Consider the following 26,619-nt stretch of genomic DNA (forward strand, 5'->3'; position numbering starts at 1 on the left):
GGAGTGTATCTGCAGGTGGGAAAGCCAACGCCATCCTGTGTCCCAGCTGGTTTTGTTCGCCTGCCTTCCTCTCGTCCCCCGAAATGTAAAAAGCAGACTTGAGCGGGTGGCGGATCTGGTGAAAAGTCTGTCCCTTGAGTGGGTGCCTGGACGTTCCTCCTGCGTGTAATGTTTTGCTGCTCGTGGTTTGGATTTTTCTGTTTACAGCCCAGAAGCTGACTCAGTGGCCGTGCAAATCCGGGCCCGAGTTGGCGCGTGCTGGCGAGCAGCTGACTGCACCTACTCCGGCTGTTCGCTGCCCCCCTCCCCTTCTCTCTTCCCAAATCCCATGTACGTAACTCAGTGTGTGAATTTAATTTTTTATTAATATTATTTTTGATTGAACGCTTCTGGAGGGCATGCTGTATTGCAGCAGAATGCTGGCTTCTCTGCTCAGCCCGTCTGGGCCCTGGGACGGCAGGGCAAGAGCTCCTACAGCCCACGGTAACCTTGACCCCAGCCAGCCATCGTGCTCGGGCAAGTTTCGTCTTGCTCCGTGGTGCTTACCTGGCCTTTCGTCACGGCGGCTGAGGCCCAGCCCTGCCTGTCAGGGGCCTGAATATGCCATGAACTGCCAGATGGCAGGCAGGACAGCTCTCAGCACCCTGCGGCGGCTGAGAAACCTCCCGACGTGGCCTTTTGGGGCTGGAAATGGAAATCCAGTGGAGCGGAGTGAGCTGGGTTCGCTTGGCTTGCCACAGAGGGTCTTTAGTGGCCCCAAATAAATGGGAGCTATTATAAGAAAGCCAGAGCTGTAATGAAGGATAAAACCCAAGCATTTTAGTAATTGGAGAAGTACTTGCAACAATTCTTTCTCTCTTTTTTTAACAATACCCGCTCAGCATGACCGGTGGGTTGTTTAGAAAACGTCGATCCCGCTTTGCTCTGGGGAGCGCCCTTACTGCCTGATGCTCAGCCAGCCCCAGCAGCGCTGCCAGAACCACGGGCAGCTCGCGCCGCTTCGCACGGGAGCTGATGGAGATGTTGTGGGCCAGTTCGGATCCTTTGGGATCCAGCTCCTGGTTGTGCTCCCCGAGCAGAAATATCACCTCTCCCTTCTGCAGCTCACTTGGTGTCCACATGGCGGGAGGCTGGGGTGCTACTTCTCCACCTCCTTGCCATCACAGATGACCCCAGCACCTCTTTTCCCTACAGCTGCCAGCAAGAGAACCATTGACTGCTGAAAGTAAAATGCATCCTAAAATGTGGCTGTCTTGATTTTTGCATTTTTTTCCTGTTATTATTTGTGGTAGGGTTTATTTATTTATTTTTCATTCCTCTCAGAACACTAAATAATCTAGGGGGTTTGGGGTTTGGGTTTTTTTTTTGGTCTGTTCACAAGGGAGTTTTTACTCGTGGCTCCAGGAAATTGGCACTTCACTAATGTCTAGCAGTTTGTAATATCAAAAATTGTCAGGGATTCACTATTAGTGGTCACAGAGGAGATTAAACACCTCCTGAAAGTGGATAAATACATGGAGACATTTTAAGAAAGCGATAAGGCACAAGGCCACACACATTAACAAACAATGACTCTACTGTTAGTTATTAAATTTACTCTGGGTAAATTTACTCTGAGCGTGTCACAGCCCTGATTTTCAGCTTGCAAATGGTTCTGGGTGACACAGATAACAAGGCAAAAGAATTTTGCTTTTGAGGGTTTCTGGATGATGGTGTCAAGCAGTGGGAAAGGAAACAGTGTTGACTCTGGGATGGGTGCAAGGATGCAGAAGCGATGCCCCCCAGCCCATGCCAACCCACACGGGCTGCAGCCTGTGGGTGCGCTCCTCACCGCACAGTAAGCTCATGCCTTCTTCACTCCTGGGCTTTGCTTTTCTAAAATGAGTCCTTTCTTCTTTCTGCCTTTTTCTCTTTGCTGTATTGAGAGAGGTTGGGGAAGAGCAACCTTCTGGTTCGCTGCTTTCTGGCTGCTTGTTTGGAAGAAAGCAGACAGCAGAGGGTAGATGTTTAAAAGAAAAGAAAAAGCCGAATCTCAGTGGTAATACGCCAAGTGAAAAGATGAAATCAAGAAGAGCCCAGCATGAAGAAACATGTAGAGAAAGCCTTGGATGTGTTAGCAATAGACTGACGGTGACTGATCACAAGGAGAATAGCCCTGCTATTGATGATGGCAGTATTTGTCTTTGCAGACTTTTGGCTCTTCAATCCTGTGTCCTAGTTTGGGTGGAGAGGTCGGTGGGTGGAGATGCATATCAAAACAAATGATGAACCAAGATTTGCAAGATTGTCATTTCTCCCTCTTGCTTTTGAGAAGTTGATGCTCATTTGGCCTTCAGAGTAGCACGTGTTAGGACAGTTTATCCTTTCTGGTGTGCTTGTTTCCCTGCATGACGCTGCCCAACTATGAGTGGTACCCGAGTATAGGATAAACTACAGGATAGTTTATGTTGTGGGCGGTTTTATCACTTCTTTTACTCATTTGAGCACCCCTTTTGAGGAGGAAAGCAAAGATTAGAAAGCACTTTCTGATCATGTCATTCATCTAAACAGTGCTGGCTGCTGTAAACTCGGGTGCGTATTTTTGGAGCAGAGAAGGAGAGGCACCAGGGCAAGGCACAGATGCTGGGACAGGTAACTGGCCGCACTCCTCTCCCTCCCCTGCCCCCATCAGGTACCGTGGATGCACATCCTGATAATTGCATAAGCAGCCCTATACGATATCCTCCCTTTCTCCCAGCACTTAAACCAGGGAGCTGAGAGCTCTGCAAAAATAAGAAGGATTTCATTTCAATGGTGAAGACAGATGCTCTCACTTTCATCTAGGAGAGAACGTAGTCCCAGATGCCTTCGGTGGGGATAAGAGTGGTCACACAGGCTGAGGAGTGCAGGAAGATACGACTGCCAAAGAAGTTGTTTTGACTGCAGCAGAGAAAATAAAATGTGAAAGCCATTAAGGAAATATGAAGGGGAATTCAATGCCGCAGCCCTCTTAGAGGATAACTTCTTACTGGAAGGACCATTTAATCAAAACTGCAGATCAACCAATTATCTAAGTTAGGAAAGTTATTCTCCTTTCTGCCATAGCTTCACTGCTATAACGCATGTGCATGTTCATCTTGAATTTAATGGGGTTTTGTAATGCTTTGTGGCAATGAGACTAACACACTAAGACTAGTTTTTCTTCTTGCTCAGAACTTTTGAAAGTATGATGAATTTGGATTTAATTAACTGGATTGTCTTTAAACTGTTCTTACTCAGTGCTGTCCATGAGAGAGATGTAAATCTGGGATAATTTTGCACCAGTCAGTGGCATTGCTTCTGTTTTGATGTGGATGTAACTGAGAGCAAAATCTGATTGTCCCTGAGAAAGCCATCATCTGCTAGTTTAAAAGGAAGGCTGGGAGCTCAGTGGGTTATGGAGAATATTATTAATGGTCTGTCATGCAAATCTCACAAATTTGCTTTTTAAGAGGAAAGGCAGGGTTAATTTAGTTAACAAAAAGGACTTTTTATTTTGTAATTTTTTTCAATTCATTGAATTTGACGTGGATTTTCAGAAAGCACAAAAAGAAAAGCTCTGTTTCTGGCAAGTCTGGGGCATGTGGTTCGTTTTGTACACGTACATGAGCTTTCCTCCTCCCTCAGGGGAGAGAATGTCTTCAAATGCACATTTTTTCACATTCCCCTTGTAACGCAGCTTGATCCTACAGATAAATCACTACTCACAGTTTATGTTATCACTGTGGAAAAGTTTGTGAAATCACAGATTTGGCAGCATGGTTTCACAAACATCCTCAAATAGGAGAGCACTGTCTGGGAAAAGTGAAACGTTTTATTACCAGTTGAGCTCTCAGCTTAGATGTCTGCAATATCTGCTGAAACACCTCCACCCCCGAGAAAGATGGGAGTAAGACTGATCTGCCAGCACTTACGGTATCATTTTAAAGTCTCTTTTACATTTTTTATTTCAGCTGTAGCCTGGGCTACTTTTGGCACTGTTAGTATAAAAGTTGGGTTTCCCTCTTTTAATTTCTGGCCATTTTTAGACACGGGTTGATGACAGTATCAACTGCACATGGGAGTGGTGTCTCAGAGCGATAATGCTGTGTCACAGGTGTAGCCCTGCGCATCTGTCCTGGAGACACCGTGAAGGGGACAGAAGCCATCACCCCTGTTGTTAGAGCAAGTGGAGGTGCCAGCAAAAGGTTAGTAAAGGATGCAGAAGTTGTTGGTAGGATGTGACATCCGTTGTGCTCCAGAAATGTTTTGCTGCTTGCTCCTCAGAAGCAGCCAGTAGGAGAGAAAAAAACCAAAATTGGTCAGTAGCATCACAGTGAATTTTAAAATGTTTTCATCAACAGTCTTGAAAACAGCTTTTTTTCTCCCTGAAACATGGAAGTGGATTACATACCACTGTGTAAATAATACTTTTTAAGAAAGCCAATAATGGAACAGAAAATTACAGTTCTGGTCTTTCACTTATCTCCCTCTAATTTGCAACCAGCAATAATGAACAAATTACTGCATGTGGAAAGAGAGCCTTATTGCTCCTCCTGACCTTTCTGACCTTGCCTGAGGCAACATTTGCATTTGGCTTACTGAATAAATTTTGTTTTTCTGATAAATATTTGGTTTGTTTGGGAAAAAAAAAACTATCAGATTAATTGTGGTTAATAGTTAGCCAAACAGTGACAGGTAAGTAAACAGAGCTTTACAAACAAGGTGTACGGGAGGCAGCACTGAGTATTTTCTAAGGCACTGCAGACAGGTAATTTATCAGGTACAGATTATAGAGCCTCAGTGACACAGATATGACTGTCTGGTTGGGGTTTTTTTAAAATCATATTTGCCCTTAAAAATTAACTTGGATTTAAAAGACAAACCTTCCTTATTTCTCTGCAAAGGGTGTGAACTCCAGAAAGTTGCATTGGTTAAGGAGGAAAGGAATCAGAGGTTAACTCCAAATTGTGTCAGGTTGGATTTTGCCACCATGAAGTGTGTTATATGATACCAGAGACACACGGGATGTTTAAGTGTACAGTAAAAGGTGCATGGCCAAGAAAGTATCTGTAGGAAAGTAATTCTTGAGGGAATTTCACAAGCTTAAATCTTCACTGAGAGAAACGTATCATCTCCAGTTTTCCCATCACTCCCCAGTCACAGCATACCCAGGTCAAGCTCCTATTATGTGTAGTTTAGAAGGAGTAATAAATACTTCATTTAAAAAGCAAGCAATTTAATCTGTCATCAGGCAATCAAATTTGACATGCCTATGCAATAAAATGAAGTCCCCATATTTTCAAGGAATGAAGAAAGCCACACAGTTATAGAACCTTTATTCTGCCTTTGAGACCACGCTCAGTTTCAGAAGTGTTTTGAAGGAGAGGAAAAATAAAGTTAATAAAGTAAATAGAAAATAGTCAAAAGCTTTAGTTGCATTAGCAAAGATCAGTCCTACCAGGTTGTCTTTCTTGTTGAGATGGTTGGGTTTTTGCTTTTCTTTTATTTTAGGGAGATAATTACTTACTTGGACTTTAGTAACACAAGTAAAATAATGAAATGGTGGAAGTTACTACATATCTTGAAGGAGGTGAAGTTTAGCAGAAGAGTTTAAATTTGGATGAAGAGCTGATTAAAGAGGACACAACAGATTGTATCAGAAAAGCTCTGGAGACAGGTGTCTACTGGGTATCCTTAAGGATTGTTCTTGGGACATGTCTAGTTAAATATTTTCTTTAAGGATCTTGGCATAGGATGTAAGTTTGTCCCAGTGACGTTTCATGAGAGAGAGCTGAGAGATAGTGAGAAGGAAGAAAAAGGTCTGGATGGCATTTAAGTAGAATTGGAGGTTGCTAAGAAGTGGAGTGAAAGTTAGATAAAGTTGCGTAGAACCAGAAGTACAGACTGACTTTAAGTACAGACTCCAGCTTTAAGCTGGAAGAACAGTGGAGCCCTTGTGTATATGAAGAAAATAATGATACACTGCGCAGAATGTCCCAGTAAGGATAAAGGATTAATAACATTTACATTGCACTGCTAAGTCCTCTCCAGGAATACTCTGTACAGTTCTGGTCCCTAGCTTAATGGAAAATGGATATTAACTGGAAGAGATTTAATAAAAGGAAAATAAGGGAAAATACACTGATTTATGAGACGGGTCTAAGTGAGTCTGGCTAGTTGAATAAATCAGATTAATCTGGGACTTGGTATATGCATTGGAAAAGATAATACCAGACTGGGGAACAAGCCACTTTACATTAAAGAACAATGCTAGCATAACAGTCTGAAAGGTAAAGCCTAAGTTTAGGATGAACATTTAGAAGCAAATTTCATGAATGTCAGAGGGATGAACGTCTGGAGCAACCTCCCAAGAGGCATGGAGGACCCCACTGCCTCACTGGAACTCCGTGTGTCTCCAGGGGTGGGGGTGGCATGGCACAGCTGAGCATTACACAGGGAACCTATAGGAATATTATATGACCCTATAGGTTCCAATGGATAAGTAATTTGCTTATAGCTATCACTGATGAATCTACTAGTCACCTCTAAATTAATAAATCACAGGCAAGTTAGGTCTCATTATAACTCAGATGTTTGTAGTGAAATATGATTCATGTTGTGTCTCTGTTGAAACCTTTAGGTTTCTGCAAAAAAGGGACACGGTATCTTATACAGAGGGGCTGAATAGTTCTCTGGGTTTGCTTAGCTCTCCCCGTTGACTGCCAAGGGTCTAGCGACAGCTCATGTCGACAAGTCCTTTGAAAGCAACTGTGTCTGTTGCTTCCTTTTCCCCGGCGCAAGTGATTCGGTAGCACCCAGTCGGTAGGAGCAGTAAGCTTGGGGGGTGATGTGAGGTTTCTGCCCTTGCAGAGGCAGGGATTGAGCCCTACCGGCAGGGAATTGGTGGGGCTTGTGTACATCTGCAGTACAGTTGGACTTGATATTTGTTTGTCCTACAGCTGGCATAACGATGGGTGATCTCTTCCTCCATCTGCAGCGCTTTGCATATAATATCACTATTACAGTCCCCTTGCAGGGGAAATAGCTTGATAGCTGTCCTTGACCACTTAAAGTACACATTCATGAAGGCACTCCGTGCTAATGTAAGGTGGTCAGAGGAAGTGTCAATTTTTTAAATCTCTTGTGAGTGAATCACTTTGAGAAATACCTCAAGAGTCTTCAGGAATATTTGTAAGATTGCAAAATTGAAACATTTCCTGCAATTAGAAGGCACTCAGAAAGTGTATGTTATATGTCAAGGCCATATCATAAGCTTACACTGTAACTTTTGACCCTTAGCCCTCTTGAGCAAGAGATTCCCAGGCTATTAAATTGTCTTTATTGCTCTGTCATATATTTGTAGTATGTGTTCAATAGTAAATATCTCATCTCATAACAGAACTAAAGAAAATCCTGTGCTTTCCTCAAAAAAAAACCCCAACCAACCAAACAAACCTTTTCTTTTTTCTTAATCAAGACAGGAGCATGACCCTAGAGGAGAAAAACACGGGCTGAAGAATTCAGGCTTTGTTTTGAGTCATGGTATTGTGCCATGGGGGATAAAGTACATTTTTAAGTCACTGATAAATATGCTGACTACTTATATTTAGGGACACGGTGTTACATACTCGTGCTGAGAAATAATTATTACACTAGCTTGGGTGTTTGTCATAAGGAACATAAACACGCCCCCTGTAATTTCCCCCCTCCTTTTCTTCCAAGTAATTGGTGAACAAGGAAAGAAGCTTTTCATGTCACAGCAAGGAAATAGTTACAGCATCTGGGGTATGTGATGATAAACTCCTGGGGAAATCGAGACAGCACTGGTTTTCACTCACAGCCATGTACGTGTTAGTATCATATATAGCTATAAAATATATTGAGTCTCTGTTCTTTCTGAAACTGTTCCAGAGCACTTCCTAGCCCACTGTGTCAACATCGGGATTTTCATTATACCATTAGAGGGGTGTTTATGCATCTGATCTGGAAATTTAATTGCTCTGTATAAATTAAAGATGATGACATGCATCCGTTCAAAATAAGAGAGGAAGAAGTGATGGTGGCTCCGTAGGGAGACTCGTGTAAGCACGTGCGTGATTGGGAGTGTTCGCTTGTTAAGGGGTCTGCTCATTAGCACCGGAGACTTTATGAGAGACCAGTAGGCACTGTGCATGCTCAGGAAGAGCTTGGAAATTGGTGTGCAATGCTCATACCGCCTGTCTGCCCCGGGGCAGCCCTGAGGAGCATCTGCCCAGGCTGCTGGAGCATGGCTTTGGGTGCGCAGCACCATGCTGGGAGCTGTGCAGCCTTCCCGAGCCTGGGCTGGGGTGGGACCCTCCAGGGAAGGGGCTCGGCCCTTCGGGGTGGGCTGCCTGCCTCCCCAAACCAGGCTGTTGGTCGCTGTGAGTTGTTAGTGCTGGGGTCAAGTAAGGTTTTGTGCATTCAGAAGATGTCAGCTTCTTTATGTGGGCCAGGACATGAAGCTTCATGTTAGGAATGGGAGGCAGGATTAGGATATAGTTACTGCACTATTTCCTTTTTGGCACTGGGTTATTTGGGTGAGACAGAAACTTTTTTCCCCTTTAAGAACTGCAGTCCTTAAGAGAAAAAAAATACAAATATCTATCTATCTATCCATCTATTTCAGCTCAAGAGGGTGTAAATAGCTTGTTCACCTATTGCTGATTTCCACTGTTGCACACTGAAGCATCACCTTGCCTCTGCAGTCTGCTCATGCATGTGTTTCCTGAACAAGAAATGTATTAAAATGGGATAAAGAGCATTTAGCACCATGTGGCAAAGACAAAGTGCCTAACAATGCCTTTTTGACAACAAAACATGCTTTCTCTCTGGCGAACCGAACTCCGCAGGAGTGGAGGTACCATGGTGGGAGTGGGACTGTCACGGTGCACCACTGGTAGCTCTGCAGCCATGTGCCTTCATGGGGAGTATTGATGAGGTCAGTGAGCAGGGACGCAGGGGCTTGTGATGGTTAAATGGAGCAGAGCTGACATTCTAGCTACTAAGTTGTTTATTCCCCACATTCACGTTTCTATTTTTAATCATAATTAGGCATGTGCATTCTCTTTGTCTATGAAATGAGAATTTATACTTATCTCCCAAGCCCAAGAATTGCAAGTTTAGTCTCACTTTTAAGTACTTCAGGTAGACTTACAGTGGCTTCAAGAGGCTACTTAATATATTACCTATATAAAAAAGAAATATACATCTATGTGTGTGTATGCAATGCCGTGGGGGGGAAGGCAGTGGAATGGAAGGAGTTGCTTTGAAGGAGTTCACAGTACATTTGGAATGGGATTATGCATACCAGTGGTTTCCAGCATTGCTCAATATGCAGGCACTTACAGTATTTCTAAGGGAGATGAGGTACAGACCTCTGTCTCGCAAGTGTAAGCCTGCTATTCATTATTTACCTTTCATGGGCATGAAAATAGTCCAGGGACTCCCAAGGAGATGCAGAGCACAGGTTGAAAATCACTGGTGAGGAAGCACTTTAAATGATGCCTTGGAATGAATGAGGTAATATGCTTTTGAAGTAATAACACAGAGGCCTAATGGCATCCCTCTACTCAAACACAGGTAAAAAATAAGTTTCAAGTGCTCCATCTGAGAGATGTGTGTATTTATTCACTGCTTCTGAAATCCTGTTGTATGTCCATAAGTTTTCACATAATGATCACGGTGAAAAGCTTTCCATCAAGAGATGGCCTTCCAGTTCTGTGGTATAGGGTTTGATTACTTATAGCCAAGTTTGATTCTGAAAAAGAGCTTAAAATCAAAAAGAATGGAGTAAGGCTTTAAGGCAGAAGTGTCAAAAGCAGCAGTATTGCCATCAGAGCTTCAGCAACATCATCTTTACATGGTCACTGATCTAGGCCAATGCAAATTTTCCACCTTATGAGTTTTTTATTCCTGAAGTGTAAAACGTGTTTTACCTTGCTGATGGAAAGCCGAATTTTGAAATAAACGCTATTAAATGGGAAAAGAAGACCAGACAATTTTGCATGCTTGAAGACATGTGTTATTAGGAGCAGATAAGAATGTGTTTGCTATTTATGAGCATCCCCACAGTCCTGGGTAGGATTAACGCCTGAGAACGCGAGCTTAATTCTGAGGTTTCAGAAAGCCAGTATTTTGCTGTGTCCCAATGTCCTGCAGCGCATCAGTCACATCGTGTTAAGTGCAGTTGCAAGGGTTGTGGGACTCCTCCTTGGAACCATCAGCTCCAACACGCAGAGGCAAAAGCAACACCCTGAAAACTACATTGGAGTTACTATTGGACCCACATTTTCTTTTATGGGTTGTGTTAGTAGCACATTATCTGGAATAGATGCACCCTGACAGAGCTTTTTCCCACAGGGATAAACCGTATTGCCATTTATTGGGAGACTTCAGTAGAGTATAGCAGAAACTTTCCGTAGACTGTTTTGAGACTTTTAATGGAAACTTATTTTGGCAAAGCTCTGAAAGCACTCAATAATTTTTGTTATGAGATCTGAGAGCTAAAACACAAACCCCTTCTATTGCAGGCTGCCTCATAAAAGCAAACCTGGTGACAGCAGAGACATCCCGTAGCTGTATAACATATTCAGATCACAAGCTCAGTTTTCCTATGGGTTTTCTCAACTCCTGTACCAGAACCTTTTGGGACCTTATAAGCTGAGTGAGGATGTTATACATCTACCAGCAGCTGTTTTCTGTCTCTTTTAAGCCCATCTTACTTTTTTTTTCTTTTACCACTATTATTTTTAATAAAAGGCTGTGTTGTATTCTGCTTAATAATGAGGAGACTGCTTCAAGGTACTGCAGCCCAGTGCAACTAAGTGAAGTCATTTTGGAGTGAGACAAGTTCTTGAAATGCCCCTATGGAGCACTGATATCAACACAGTAATTTGGTGTTTGAGGCAAAATTTGTGCTTTGCTCCTTCAGAAAGTTCCTTCACAGAGGCATAGTAAGTTTGCAAACTTCACTTCTTGGTAGCAGAATTTCCATCCTTGTTTGAGCAGTACTGATCCATCTTAAAGAGGGGATTTTCAAAAGCCAGCGCTGATAGCCATCTCCTACTGGTGTGCTGTATAATTTGCATGCCAAACTCCTATTCCTACTTTGGAAAATCTCTGCCTAAATGCTTTGCCATTGAGGTTTTGTAATGCAGACCTTTATTTCTAGTTTGGGGAAGAGGATTGTTCCACTTTATTTTTCCAAGACTGGCCATACAATCCAATGTAGGACCACAGTGTCCCATTCAACACTGAAAAATTTATTTCCTAGCCCATGGAAGAAATAGCTTGATTTGTTCAAGATGAGCATTTGTTTCCAGGTTTTGGGAGGTGAAGACGAAGGCAACACAAAGCTACTAAAACACAAAGCTGCTCTGTTCTCCGGAGCTGGTAACATTTCATTGCTTGCAGCTAAGTTACTTACTGGGCTCACAAGAGCTGCTGCAGCTCCTCCATGAAGCAATAGATAGCGATGGAAGACTGGCAAATGTATCAAAGGCAGCCAAACAGACCTACAGCTTTAAAAACTTGCTAGGTGTCATTTTTCCCAGATAAGGTGGCTCTGGTTTTAGTAAGGCTTATCGGAAGATACTTAACATTGGGAGCAGCTTCCCAATGGGGTAGGAGAGTTGGCTGTGTGACGTGCATATTTCCTCAGAAGGTGACTATTTTGCAATATTGGAAACTTTCTGGGATGCAGTGGCCAAAGCCAGAGCCTTCCGAAGTTAATGTCATGTTGTGGAAAACTAAGTGGGATTTTTTTTTTTTTCAAATGAAGTTCGTAAGTGCCTGCCTTGTATCATTTTTTTTCGCTGGTATTTTTAGTACTCGGTAAAAGTCCTTGAAATCTTAAAGATTCAGGCATGCAAATTCTTAGAGCGGTGGATCTTCCCAGCTTGCTACTCTACCAATTCTTTCTTTCTTTGAATTTCCACGTAAGAAACGGGCTAGAGAAAAATCATGTGGCACCTCCACATGATGTACCAGAAATATGCCAGAACGTGATTTTAATTCTCCTGCTAAAGGAACTTCTCACAACAAAAAACTGAAGGCAAGGAAATGCCTGGGACATGAAGTGCAGTGGGTTTCCTAGGCAGGTGCAGTTCTGTTTGGGAAGGTGGGAGGCATCCTAGCAGCGTTTGAGTGATTAGCGTGTACACAGTGTACGCACCTGGCAGATGAGCAGGGGCCATTCTCCTGCAACACTGCCGAGATGCCCCACAGCGGTAACCCCGGTGCTGGAGCTTACACTGGGGTGTGCCCGGCTCTGTTCCCCTCCGTTTGCTTCTAGAAAACAAACAAATGCCTCGCGCTTTGAGGAGGATGGGACTGCGAGCCGTTCTGCTGGTCCCTGGGACACCATCGGTGCACGCAGGGGAAGGATGGGTGTGCAGCAGGACTCGCACACCCGCTCTTACCCTCCTGTTGCCTGCAGGCAGGCGATCGCTTCGCTGCCCAGGGACCCGAACTTGTGTACAGCAGTGAGTTTCCAAAATGCTGTAATATAGTAAAAGACCAAAACTGATTCTTTCTAGTCAGAGAGTGGAAAAAAAGAAGAAAAAAAAAACAAACCCAGCAGATTACAAAAAACCCTCCATCCGTCAGAATACTTCAGTGTAATCTTTTGCAGAAGAAACACTGCAGGGATGGAAGAGCAGATGGGAACAGGAGTGAATGAGATCAGTTTTACAGTCAGGCTTTCATGTCTCTACATGCATTTTGCTGCACTAGTAAAAAGTTTCTTTTTTTCCCCCCTCAAGACATCTTTGGCAAAGATAAGCAGAGTCCAACCGACTGCTACCGATAACATTTTTACATTCTGTGCTGGACCTTAGGTTGTAGATAATTTATCAGCTTTTTGTATACAAGGGGACGTTTATTCCCCCCTTCGCTGAACTGATGGAGCACTTTCTTTCTGGCAACTTTTTCTGCAGGGAGTGGAATGCGTTAAAGCAGGTTTGTGGCATTTATGTAAGGGTGGATTTTTTTTTTTTAATCCCTATCTGCGTGTCATCTTCTGGATTTTCATATTTGCATGTAGGGGTTTTTTCTGTGTTTGAGAAAGCCGCGTGGCATTTTGCCTGCCTCTTTACTTAGAACAGGTCCATGAGGAAGACAAAACTGGTACCACCCATCAAACTTTGGAGACAAAGGAGTTGCAGAATCAAATTTAGCAGCTGCAGTCATCTTCATAATGATTTTAAACCACTCACAACTAAACAGCCACAAATTCTGAGTATATGTTCAATAATAATTTGACATAAAAAGACTGGTACAGGATGATGTATCGGCTTTTGACAAATCTGTATTTTCGTTCTTTTCAGGAAAGAAAAATATTTTGTTTACCTGTTTGTTAATGTGTTTCTTTTATTAGTGTTTTCAAAGACAAGAGATAATAAGGGGTCTTCAAAAGTCTGCCACAGTAACAGTTGCTTTACAGGCTTTTGTGCAGCCCATTGCACGTATGGGCCTCAAATATTTTACACAGAAGCAGTAATGTTTCTTTTAAAGAACTGGAGGAAAAGAAGCAGGAGGAAGTGGAAGGACTGTTTTGGCAAGGTCAGAGAGAAATAAAACCTGTGCCTGGGCCCTATTCTATAACCAATGAAAACAAAAGATAAACCCCATCATCTCATTTTCTGGGACCTGTGCAAATGGGCATTATGATGATACATGTCTGGGAGTGTTAACAGAGGTTTATCCAGCATAAAATTGTATTTCTGGAGTTCAGATTGCAGAATTTCTGGGCTCGGTACTAAGCCAGGGAGCAGTTGCTTTGCTGAAGAGGGTGAAAGAGCATGAGGAAGGCTGCCTGCCTTCCAGCTCAGGTTGCATGGCAGAGGTTAACCGTGCAAGGAGAGGGAACTTTTTCAGAGTTTGAACAGCATTTAACATACTTTAATTGTGCATTTCAAGTACCTTTTAAAATGTTCAAACTTGTTTACATTTCTTCACAGAACTAAACTCTGGCATTAAATGTGGCTGAGATTCCCTATTGCTAAGTAAGACCGACTCTAAAAGCAGTCCACTTGCTGTAACATGCAACATTTATAGTACCAACGACTAAATTCAATGTTTTTTCTTCCCAGACTTTTGAAGATAAATTGGTCTCCGTCTTCAAAACTTACCCAGGTGCTGTTAAATCACTTTGTGGCTTTTTAGCTGCGCTTTCAAAATGTAATTGTAGTTCTCCTCCTTCTAGAAAAAAGGGCGGTAGAAAGTCTATTTACCTCATTTATTGAATTTCACACAGTTAAATGAAGTGAAATAAGAGCTTGATTCAGATCCCATTGGTTTCAGTAGCAGTCTTTCCATTGAGTTTTAGTCAAGACTCAAATGAAGATCAGAAGGTGATCCAGAGCTCATTTACATTTAATATGCTCTTCAGCTATTCCTTTTAAAATTAAATATTATTGGAGGCTTTTCAAACCCAGCAGCATGTATTAACTTGCTTGCTTGTCAACATGTACAAATATCCAAATTTCGACTGGAAGCCCTAATGTAAGTGTTAACCATAGCATTCATTCCCATGAATGTATAGTAGCTGGAGACAAGCTTTTAAAGCTTTTTATCGGCTTTTACTTGTTCTTTGTAGTTAGTCGACAGGGCGTTTGCTACGTTAGTACAGATAACTTAACAGTACCTTTATTGTTTGAAGCAGTAAATATTGTTAATCTTAGTCCTGTCTGCAGTTTTTGTCTTGGTTTAGCCTCACGCGAGAAGGCAATCTCATTCCTAAGGGACAAGAAGTCTCCTGGGGAATCTGGGGGCATAGATCCTTCTTTCTAGTAGCTTTCCAACTTGAATCTGTAGAAGGCTGGAATTTGCTATAGTACCTTGCTATAGACCAGCTTCGGAGGAAGCATTGTGCAGTGATGCAGCTATAGAGGCCTTGATGTAGCATCCACTGTGGTTGCTGACAGCACTTGCTGTGACTTCAGTGAGCAGAACCATGCACAGAAGTAGATGGGGTTGTTGTGGAGGTGGGCACTCATAGTTCAAGGCAGTGAACAGAACTTGCACGGTTGCTGTTGTGTTTTCAGCAGTTCTCCAGATATACTGCAGTCTCTAGAAATGTCAGTCCAGTCATCTGGGAGAGCTACATATATATGTGTATGTATGTATATATATTTATTAGTAAAAAAATGAGAATGTGTTGCATTTGTAGTAGTCTTCTACTTGGAATCAGATGCAAGAGGTTTCTCTTGCCCTTTTTGAGTCAGTGCGTGAGTGCTCACATAAAATTTACACCTGAAGGGATTCTGAAGTACAGCTCATACATTTCGACATAAGACTTGATTTAATATAAATAAAGAAAAAACATGTGATTTCTTTTCATTGAAAGGCACAAATGAAAATATGCAATTGCAGTGTCTTAAGAAATCCCACGTGGTAAAATGTTCACAGCATAGTTTAATGCTTTTAACTCTCATTTCTCAAATTAACTCATTTTGAAACAATTTGAAACAATTCAGTGCTGATGTAACTAGAAACCGGTCCCACGTTTTCATGGGCACACATCTTCAGTTTCTTTTCATTGTGCTATAAAATCCTGCTGTTCCGTAGATGTTGCCAGAACAAACAAGAATGAAGAACGTAATTTTTTTAGACCACAGGGCACAGGCTTACCCATCCGTTGTCATCCACTTGTTTTCCCAAATATCCCAGTGTAGGTCTTGAGATGCCTCACCCCTGCCACACGTCTCACCAGATTAAAGGCTCGGTGAGCCATGCCCGTTGTTGGATGTCTCTCGGCTGTTTGCTGCTGCGCTCTACACAGGCTTTTTATACCACTTGCAGCAACACAGTCATACAAAATTCACCGTGAATGTCAAGAACTGTTGCGTTTCTCCGAGCCGTTTCCCAGGGCCTGAACCTTGCATGGATAGGACTGCGTGACGGCCCTTCCCACACTCCAGAGTGGATGCATACAGCTTTTTTGTGATGGGTGTAGTAGCTATGCCGGTGCGTGAAGCAGGAGGGCTGCAGCCATGGACTGTTAGCCAGAGGCTGTGCTACCTGGTGGGCTCATCCTTGAGGGAAACCATCAGAGGGCATGGGGCCTGCTGGGACTGACACCAAGGTCTTTTGCCCTTTGCATGGTCTTATTTGGGGTTGTCTTCCACAGTACAAGACAAGCTTACTTTGGTCAGTATGTGGGTTTCACGCAGCATAAAGGTCACTGTCCTGAAACACAGGCATGGGCAATGCTTTCTCTTGGAGGACCCAGCACAAGTTCGATGGCAATACTTCCATCCAGTCTTACCAAACAGACCACTTACTCCGCCTTCCACCCTGGCCCCCCCCCCCCCCCCATTTCCTCCACAGTGGTTTCCAAAGCCTCATTCCTCTCCGTAGTGCCCAGTGACATTTCCCTGTGCTGTACACTGCTTGGAAGTCTAAGCTGCGGCTGACATGTTTTGACTTGAAAAGCTGCATTTTGCACCTTAGAGCATTCACCTTCAGTCTCTCTGCTGTACATAGGGAACCACAGGCCTAAAAATGGCATGCCATGGCATGAATGCATCACTTTGCCCATCCTGGTCTTGATACATTTGTAGGGCCAAGCTCGTCACTGTACTCCACCGGGCTCATATGGAGAAACTCGGCGGGGGAAGACCTCAAAGTTGATGTTGACTTCAAGTAACACAGTCAGTGTGGCCTGAGTTTCTATAAAGATGGTTAAAAAGCGGGGGAAGGTGCCTGTGTGGTTTTCTGTGCAGAATTTGTGAAGTGGTGTGTATAAAATTTATAAACTGTTATCATTTGTGTGTATACATGTGTGTATGTTTGCATAGCAGTCGATAGATATCAAGTTTCCTTGTTCTTGGGTTTCCCTCACTAATAAACCGTTGGAACAGTTCATTATTTGATTTCATTGGTGATTACACTTGGCGATAGACCTGGCCATTAACTTTGAGCAACAGCTCAACAGAGAAAGTCCCACGCAAGCTCTTGGTTTCCTTTATAGCAGCCTCCCCAAAGGATGCCGATGGGAGGAACAACCCAGCAGCAGCCCCCCAGCTGCTGGTGAGGACATATCGGGGAGCTTGACTTTCCAGCCACCACTCTCAATAAATAGCCTGCAAAACTCAAGGCAAAGTCATACTGGACTAGCCATTGGCCATGTGGTGGGGACGTGGGCTAAAATGCAGCTTGGAGAAGGGTTGAAGCGCGGGTGGAGCATCCCAGTGCCCTTGGGGGCAGGAGCTGTGCCCGGTGGCACCTGCTTTGCCAGGAGAGAAGAGCCCTATAATGCAGAGGCCGCCGCTCTCAGGCACGCCGGGGCACTGCCGGTGACTAATGCCTCGCTCAGCATTTTCCTGCTGATGCACCCAGCGGCTGTGGTTTTCTGTTGCGTCAAGTGATGTGCTGGTCACCTCTTATTATCCCCAAGTCCTTTTCAGGGTGATTGTGTCCCAGCACCCCGTTTTCTGTCTCATACGTGTTCTGCAGTCTTTGATGTAAGACCTTGCCTTTGGCTATAGTTCAAATAATGTTGTTCAGAGGGCTTATTTTCCTAAATTATACAAACCAGCCTGTGCAGGTCCCTCTTTGTTATTTAGAACCCAGGCAATGTTTGCGTCATCTGCAGGCATCCTCAGCAGTGATTTGGTGTTTTCTTACAGACCACTGACAAAGCCATTAGAAGAAAACTGATGTAAAACCAGGTTATCTTTCAAAACCCTGCTAGAAACACTCCCTCAAAAAATTATGATTTATTATTTACCTTTAGAACTTTTCCCAAACTGTAGAAAATTGGTGACAATTCCCATTTCTTTGCAATTCTGCTGGTACTTACAGAAAAGCCTGTTTTGTGCTGTAGTCCTCCCACAGTTACATCCTAAGGCATTTAGAGGGGAAAGCTCAAACTCTGGGCTACCCCATCATGTCATTGTAGTTGCTCCAAATTTACACCAGCAGCTGCGAGAGAAGAGTTTAATCCCCCATGCAGTTTGCATTGAAGCCAGGGGTAAGACTGATTTCAGCACATCCTGGTCTGGCCTTAATCTGGAGGATTAATGAAGATACATGCTGAATTAAATAATGGCAATAGAGAAGAAAAACAGAAATATTACTTAATGATATTGGGGGGGGGGGGGAACAAACAAAACAAAACCTCCTAGGGAATTATTAAGGCTGAATCCCTTGTTGTCAGAAATGCTCTGACTTTGGAGAGGTCTTCATTCAGGAGCAAGTTGGTTTGTATATAATTATTTATTCTTTCAGGTGAAGGCACTCACCAGCAATCAGGCCATCCAACTGTCATGCTGTCTCCACCCCTCACAATTCAAGACATGACTTTTGCCATCAGAGGGCAGGTCTCCACTCCTAACCAGAGCAAGGGAAACTTAAAATTAGTTTTAGCTGGAAAAGTTGCTTTTGTCAAATAAATAGAAATAAGAAACCATCTGGGAAAGCTTTCCCTTAAGGCATATTCTTTTTCTCCAGCATGGCGCTAGTTTTGGGTCACTTTTGCAATTACGGTTTCCATTTAAGTATTTTTAAGAGCTCTGTCATTGTTTTTTTCCCAGTGTGTCTAAAAGTCGGAATTAATCTCAGTAACTGCATTGCTCTAAACCACACTGTCTGAGGAGGGACATAGTACAGCCACAAGAGGCTATTTTTCACAATGTTTTAAATTATAGTATTTGAATATGTGCAATAATTATTATCTTCTGTGGCAGCATTTCCAGTGCCCAAATGCTGCTGTCATTAAGCTGAAACTGAACCTTTTAGGCATCATATGCATTTGTAACCACTGTTCTCAAGGGAAAACATCTGCCCGTGTCCGAGCACTGTTTGTACTCCTCACCTGTTTTCTAGCTTTTCCTTTCCTTTTCGTAACTTCCCACAGCACATCACAGCAGATTTGGTTTTCTTTTTGTCACATGGACTTTCCTCCCTCTTGAAATTCTTACTCAGTATGTAAAACACACTAAACCCAGTAATACCAAAATTTCTCTATCACATCTCTCTAGTGTTGAGGAACTGGTGAATCTAAGAAGTGTTTCTATTTAAATGGTTAATCACATATAACATAATGTTCCTTTCTTTTTCCAACCTCTGACATTTCATACCCTGTTTGCTTTAGGGAAAGCATTGCATGTTTCTTTCTATCAGAAATTAGGTTAGTCATGATGACAAATGTCCTGTCTGCTCTAGTACTTCCTTGTAAGCTTAAATGCCATTATTTTGATCATTTGACAGTACTAGCTGCACTTTTCTGGATTCCACGGTGGGGTTTGTGGATCTGTTCAATAGCTGTAAGGGAGTGCTTTGAGGTCGGTTAAAAAAAAGCCTGATATACAGGGCCTGCCCTTATAGCTGATGTACAGATTTGTGCTTGAATGACACGACAATCTTCATTTAATTTCTGAGGCTTCATTAGGTGAAGGTCACTGGCAGCCCTCATAAGGGGGAAACAGTTTTTCTCCTAGGGAGGAGCATGCAGGCGCAGGGCAGGATCCCCCATGTGTTGTGCAGGGCTGACCCAGGAGGTGTGAGGGTTTTGGGATGGTGTGATTACCCATACAGACCCATGTCAAGCAGTATTTCTTACAAAACGATTCCAGTTCACTTGAAAGGGTTTTCCCCCCATGCGCTGGTTAAGGTGAATTGGTTGTGGGCAGCACCGATGGTGGGACATCAAGTGCCATTGTCTCCCCTGGCCTTCAGAGGCAGCTTTGTGTCTGGACCAAGTGCCCAGGAAGGTACTGCTCTTCCATGAAATACTTAAAATCAGAAGTGAAATTACTGCGAACAAGTGAGGAGAGAGGAATATTTATAAATGTGCTGGCAGATTAAGCAAATATCTCTTGTCTGCAAGTTTTGTGTTATTGTCAATAATGACTGGAAAACATGCAGGAAAAGTATATCAAGCATATTATGCCAGGGCGTATAGAGTTATAAGTGATATATGAAGCATGGAAGTGGACTTGCGTGTCTCCGAAATTGCCTTTGTGAGTTATTGTTTTGATGCATCTGTCAGAGCTGCAGAGAGACTAATACAGGCTGAGCATGGACAGAAACAGCTGATGATTTGGGGATTGGTGATAATTTGGTTTCAAAGCATTCTCCAGGGTTTTTCTCGAGTCTGGGACAAACATGCGTGACAGGATTGGGACTTTAGTAATCAGAGATTTTCTGGGGAAAAGATGAAAACAGATTTCACTTGTATCAGGGCAATTGCTGCAGGGACCACTTGGTTTAATCTGAGCTTGTATGGATTTGGGAGAATATAGTCGCTTAGCATTATGGCTGGATGGATGCTTTCTGTCTCCCTACCATCACTTGTGGAAAACGCTATTTAGGAAATGCTTTGGTTTCACTCCACTTCTTTGGGCTGCACAAGAAAGTAAAGGCCAAGGAGCAGAGGGCTGCAGAGGGTGACCCCATTTGCATCACCTAGAAATACTCCTTTAAGGCCAAGTTTGAGGTAGAGAAGGGGAGCAAGCATGTCTGTGGACAGAGAGGATTTTAGTATCCAGGGCAGCCAACCCTGCACTTTTCATAAGCACTAAAATTCAGTGAGTTTGCATCTATCGGTACAGTGTGCCTCTGTCTTCAGCTCTTTGATTGCTGCTGTCTTGTACAGCGCCTGACATTTTGGCTCATTTCAGCACTAGCTGCATTGGTTTTAGCTTGCCTCTTGAGGTAATCCTGTAACTGATTCAAGATCAACATCACTTTGGCATTTAGGAAGTGCAGCATGTGTGCTACGAGCAGTATCATATAGAAATAAAATGCTTTGCAGTGGTAATCCCAGGCTGCTGCCCTGCAGACTTTTTGGGTTGTCTCCAGGTCACAGGGGTGGTGGCTGGGGCTCTGGGGCTCCAGCGGGTCACCCGGGCTGGGGCAGGAGAGCCCAGCGCTCCCAGCAAGCAGCCCCGCTGTCAGCACTGCAGCAGGCGGCGGCCTCCTGGGACGTCCTCTCTGTGTCAAAACTTTCCAGACTGGCTGTATTTTTATTATATTAACATTACAGATAAGAGCAAAGCTTTTGTCTTTTAGGGATCAGTCCATGTCCTGAAGTTCAGGTCTGGATCTTGGCTTTTCTACTGGTCAGGGACGTTCTCACCCTGAATTTTCATCAGGAAACTTCTCTGGTTTTTTTACTCTCATTCAGAGCTAATATGTGCTGCAGCCAGGTGTAAGTGTCCGCATGGGACATATATTATGTGGTACATACTACCACAGCCCCCAGTAGTACCACGCAAGTATCCACACCCACCGCTGACTCCTAAACCTGGATAGTGCTGGCTTTTCTACACATTGAAACAAAAGGGTATAATGAATGTAGGTGGCGTCAAAACCTGTCCCTTGGAGGACAAATAGGTCAGCCCAATAGAGGTTAAATCATAATATAATTCATCCATCCACTCATGTATGCACATCCCACTTAAAACTCTGCAGAGCAAGGGGAGCACCACGTTGTCGGTGCTTTTCCCTCTGGCCAGAATGGCATTCACATTGTAGTATTATATACAGATAATTATAGCATGTATCTTTTCAGAACAGTTTTCGTAAGCAAAGAAATTGCAGGAATGGTATTATTCGTCACATGCAAGCAGGCCATTCCCTTTTCTTTCAAAATACTCTATTTAGAAAATTATTCAGCAACTTTGCCTCAGTTCAGTGATGCTGCTGCAGTGGTTTAGCTTGTTTTGTTTGATTTGGGTTTTATTTGCTCAGCATATACTGCTTATGACCCAGGTTCTCATTTGGTAAATACTTCTGTGATGAAGTTCACTTTTTTGGATGTACTTAGATCTCTTTGCAGCAAACAAGGATTTGGCCCTGTATCTCTTTGAGCAAACAAAAAATTGTGCATGAGAGGGAAAGCTCCTATAGGGTAGTCTGGCTGATATACTGATATGACTATACATATACTGTTGAGATATCGACAGAAGCAACCCATTTTCTTTTCCTCTCTGAATCTTAACTAACATCTCACCTACATCTGTTTACTGTGTAGAGGATATGATGAGCCTACTGGAGGGACAAGTGGGTTTGCATGTGGCTTAAGACACCTTTGGTAGAGAGCCATCAAAGTTTCCCCCCTCAAAGGGGAAGAAAGTAGGTCCTGGAGGAACAACCTGAAGCCTCTTAAGAGCTCATTATGTCTGCGTTTCCCTCTGCAGCTTCACAAGCTGGCGAGCTCCTTCTTCTGGTTATTTGCTCCTGCCCCCTTGCTGTCCTCAGAGCAGTTTCCAACGCAGCGGTTCATGGGGCACCACAGCGAACCAAACTGGCGAGCTTTCCTGAGCTAAAAATACCCTCTGTCCATTTATTTATTTATTATTCTACATTATTTGTATCTTGGATCAACTCTTTGGCACGGTTCACTGAGCGGCTCCATGGGAGAGCAAGAAGGAGAAAAAGAAGAGTAACCATGCCCTCCGTCTGCTGTATCAACCCTGACCTAATAAGCAGTGAAAAAGTCTATGTTTCTCGGGATGGCTGAGCCAAGTTCAGAGCTCCAGTGCTTCTCCGATCCCAAGGGAATCACGTTCAAGTGTGTGCAGTTTCTCCTAGGGCTTGTTTTAGTAAGCTGGACTGTGCAATCCAACCAGTGCCAAGCTGCGTGGGGTCAATGGTGGGTATGGGTGGCCAGGATGCCGCCACCAGAGAAGGCTTCTCCTTCCACCCATTCTTCAGTTCAGACATAGCATAAATGCTGCAGCTTTTGCATAGGGCCTGTCTCGAGTACCAGGGCAGATCTTTGCTGCTGTTAACACCGGAGATGCAGTGAGAGCATCAGGCCATTTGTAGACCCTGAAGACCGTAACAGGCTGACTTACATGTCTTAATTTCAGTGAGCACTCTAAACTGCGCCTGTTCCTGCATTGTAGTTGAGTGCATTTCAAAATCACACCTGTTTTAGAGATCAGATCCGAGATGCCTAAAATGAGCATCTGAGCTGAGGTTTTGAACTGTCTGAAAATCTTTTATTACTGACTTTTTCCTTGGTTGGAGAATAACATTGTTTAAAATTCAAGATGACCTCTGGGAGGACTCTCTGACTTTTCCAGTCAGTTCAAAGCTGCTTCACCCCCATCCCCAGCAACAACACATTTTCCAGGGCAGACCAGCACATGACAATATTTCTAACTTTCTGCGTTCAAAATGTGAGCACTCCACAGAATAAGACCCCTCCTGTGACTCTGGCTCGTAATTTATGGTCCTTGTACTTGAGGCAGAAGGCAGAAAATGCAGATTTTAAGCATGAACACATTGGAACAGTTAAGTTTGAAACTGGAACAGAAAATGCTGCTTAGAAATTTGTTTGTTACAGGAATTCAAGGCAAATGTAAAAAGGGTCATTTTCTAAGAAATTTGTTTGTTACAGGAATTCAAGGCAAATGTAAAAAGGGTCATTTTCTACACTTGAGGCTCATGTAGTATCAAGTGGCTTAGATGGTGTAATCACAGCCCCTATTAGACTGTCCCCATTTACTAGCAGTTGCCACTCTGATCCCAAACACCATAATGTTTATCTAGACATATAATGAGAAAAAACTGAGGAATGTGAGTGAATAACCTTGCTTTAAACACAAAGAGTATTTAATCTGTTATCACTGTAGCTCCTTAATGGTGATGACTGTACTGAGAAGTAACATATGTTCAGCAAATGGTTTTAACGATTGATAAGTGTGTTTTTATCACTGCTTATTAAGTTATTTTTCCTACAAATAAAACATCAGTTGTCTGGTAAATCTTCAACAGGTGTTCTCTTATGTTACTAGCTCCAAAACTTCTTCCCAGCTTTGTCAAGAGTCTTTGTTATTTGCTTTACAGCACCCCACACAATGGTGTTCCAGTTTGTGACTGGTGCTTCTAGGAATTATGGCCCTACAAAAGTATAATTCCATTTATTATTTTCTCCAAGTTAAAAGAATGCAATTCTTTCAGTGTGTTATGGAAAGCCATGAGGTCAGGCTGGGGTTGCATTATAGCGATGATGAGATAAGGGCCTCCGTTTGCTCCCACTGAAGAGCAAACTTGGGCTGAAGCTTTCCACCTGGAAGGTGTTGTGAAGTTTTTTTACCATGTTGCCTTCTGTATCATTCTCTTTTCCTCTGTGTTAGCATAACTCAGAGATGTTTTAATTTTAGCTATGTAGGGATAGTCCAGGGGGTGACTGGATGGCTACAGAGTTTCTGGGGCTTGTGTGTGGGTTTTTTTTTTCTTTAAAGCAATTTGCATTTTGCTTTTTCATTGCAATCAGATGTAGTACTGGTGATAACTTTTGTCAGTTACTCTAGGTTTGGTAAAGCAGAGTAATAGAATTTCAGGTGGGGACAAATTTTTCCATCATGCCGTTATAAATGTTTGTAATCTCAGTGGTGCTCTCTGCAGCACCACTTCCTTCCCCACCAGCAAAGCAGGCTTAGGTGGATTTGTGTGCCAAAGCTGAACATGCTGGGAAATCTCCTGAATCTATCATACTCCCAATATGTCAGAGTGGCAAGAAATGTGTGAGCCCTAGAGGTTCAGTTTGCTCTTAAAACCCTACTTGTAGCTTGAGGGGTCCTGCAGGAAACCCCTGCTCCCTCCCACGGAGCTTCCAAGGAGACCCAGTGCCTCCCAAACTATTGTAAATGGGTCCTTGGGGAAATCACCTTGCCTTTGGTGATACCGAGCAGTGGTACCTGGCAGGGTACACTTTCAATAGTGTTTGATGGCACCGAATCAGTGCCCTGTCCTCAGGAGTTATGTCTGTGGTACAGAAAACCTAGTGCTACTTATGTATAAAAGCATCATCTTGGGGGGGGGGGGGGGGGGGGTATATAACAGAAAGTGACAGAGGGTTATTCCAGCTCTTAATTCTGGTACATGTCTGTGCTTGGGAAATGTTGCGTGCTCCATACGCTATTGCCATTACCATCAAGCAAGATAATGTTCTTGTTTCTTACACATCTGTGCTGATTCTTCACTTACGGTGGTGCTTGTAAAGATGGGTGGGCAACAAGTCTTTACCTTGTACTTATTCTTGTTTCCTTCATGGAGTTTTCTTCTTTCTTCCACAGTTTGTCAAGGGACAAATAACAAGCTGACTCAGCTGGGACATGTGGAAGACCATTTCACCAGCCTGCAGAGGATGTACAACAACTGCGAGGTGGTACTGAGCAACCTGGAGATTACATACGTGGAGCACAACCGGGACCTTTCTTTCCTGAAGGTTAGCGTTCTTGGCCAATGTGGCTTTCCCTGCTAAAGAAATCTAACTGCATTTTTAAAGTGCAAAGGATCGGCTACCTGTAAAATTCTGTGGTGATCCAAAAACATAGCTAGCTGATGTCAGAGAAATTGCAGGTCACAGTCTCAGCATACCTGTAGGCTGCAGGATACGCTCAACCCTACTATACTAAATCAGGTACTTTGAGAAATAGCTTTTCAAGCACCTGCCAACCTATGCTGGCTGCCATGCAGGTGGGTTTCTTCTTATTTACAAATATTATTACATCCTTATGCATTGCCTCACTTCTCAGAGGTTCCCCACCAGCAGAGACCAGGTGAGGGGTACGGGTCTGTTCTTCCGCTGCCAGACTGCCACCAGTGGCAATAGCGTTGCACTTTAGCTTATATTTTTTAAAGAAGGTGTTTTACATGCATTGATTTTGGCATGCCCAGTTATCAGATTAGGATGTTTTCAAAGAAAGAAGCAGGAGAGGAAGAAGTTTTTTGACATTAGTGTATGTCTGGTATCAAGAGCTCTTGTATGGAAGATTTGAATAAACAGGTCAGTCAGCTGGATTTAGAGGAGGAATCTCTTTGTGTGAGCTTTCCTCCTCAGGGAACAAAGGGAAAAAAAGCATTTAGTTATAGTAACAAGCAAGAACATCAGAAAAGAGATGTTTCAGACATACGGGTTACAAATATGATGGCATTGCCATTTTTATTTCCCAAGCACAACTTGACCATGTAGCCCAGTGTCCCTAGGAACATAACAGGTCTGCTGAAAAATCACTGGTGGTCTTCATAGAAGAGAAAAATGTCCTAAGTGGTAGTCTGAGGGTTTCTCATTTACAGTGATTTCAGTACAAGGCAGGAATTCACCTACATCCAGGAACAGTGCTTCACTTGTCTTGTTGTCCTGTGTTGTTCCATGCTTAAGAGAGAGGTGGTTACCTGCTCTTTTCCTTTGCTGAGCATTGGACAATCCACTAGGAAAGGGGCTCAGAAGAGACAGTGTAAAAGCCTCAATCAGATAGCATCTTTGTGCTGCCAATTGTTGGAGGCTGGGCAAGTATTCAGGGGAAGCATCACACTTGGTTGCCATATCATACATGCTTGCCCTGTTCTCCTGCATCCCCTAGGCAGCTCCACTTGCCCTTGCTTGCAGACAGAACAGGGGTAAGCTGGACCTTTGGAATGACCCCCTGGTAGCTGCTCTAAGGGTCAGTTTGTACCTGCTTAGACAGCAAAGTTTTCCACATAGTCCCTTCTTGTTCTTGGATTTCTTTATTTTTTAATGAGATTAAGTGGTTTATCATTCCTTAAAATTGAAAGACAGTGGATTGGAAGGGTGGAAGGAGGAAAGCGACTCTATCAAGAGTAGAATAGTGTTATGGATTAAGAACCTTGTTTCTT

The 26,619-nt window shown here is 43.3% G+C and overlaps 1 protein-coding gene across 2 annotated transcripts in view; it reads left to right on the forward strand.

The window, feature by feature from the left end:
- The window catches only part of EGFR (epidermal growth factor receptor), a 166,507-nt gene that overhangs the window by 90,624 nt on the left and 49,264 nt on the right, over positions 1-26,619 (forward strand). For both annotated transcript variants that reach the window (XM_069812074.1, XM_069812065.1), the window contains exon 2: positions 25,056-25,207. In XM_069812074.1, coding sequence (XP_069668175.1) covers positions 25,056-25,207 — 152 coding nt within the window. The remainder of the gene's footprint in view (positions 1-25,055; positions 25,208-26,619) is intronic.

The sequence above is a fragment of the Haliaeetus albicilla genome, chromosome 2, assembly GCF_947461875.1.
Source record: "Haliaeetus albicilla chromosome 2, bHalAlb1.1, whole genome shotgun sequence".
NCBI classification, from domain to species: domain Eukaryota; kingdom Metazoa; phylum Chordata; class Aves; order Accipitriformes; family Accipitridae; genus Haliaeetus; species Haliaeetus albicilla.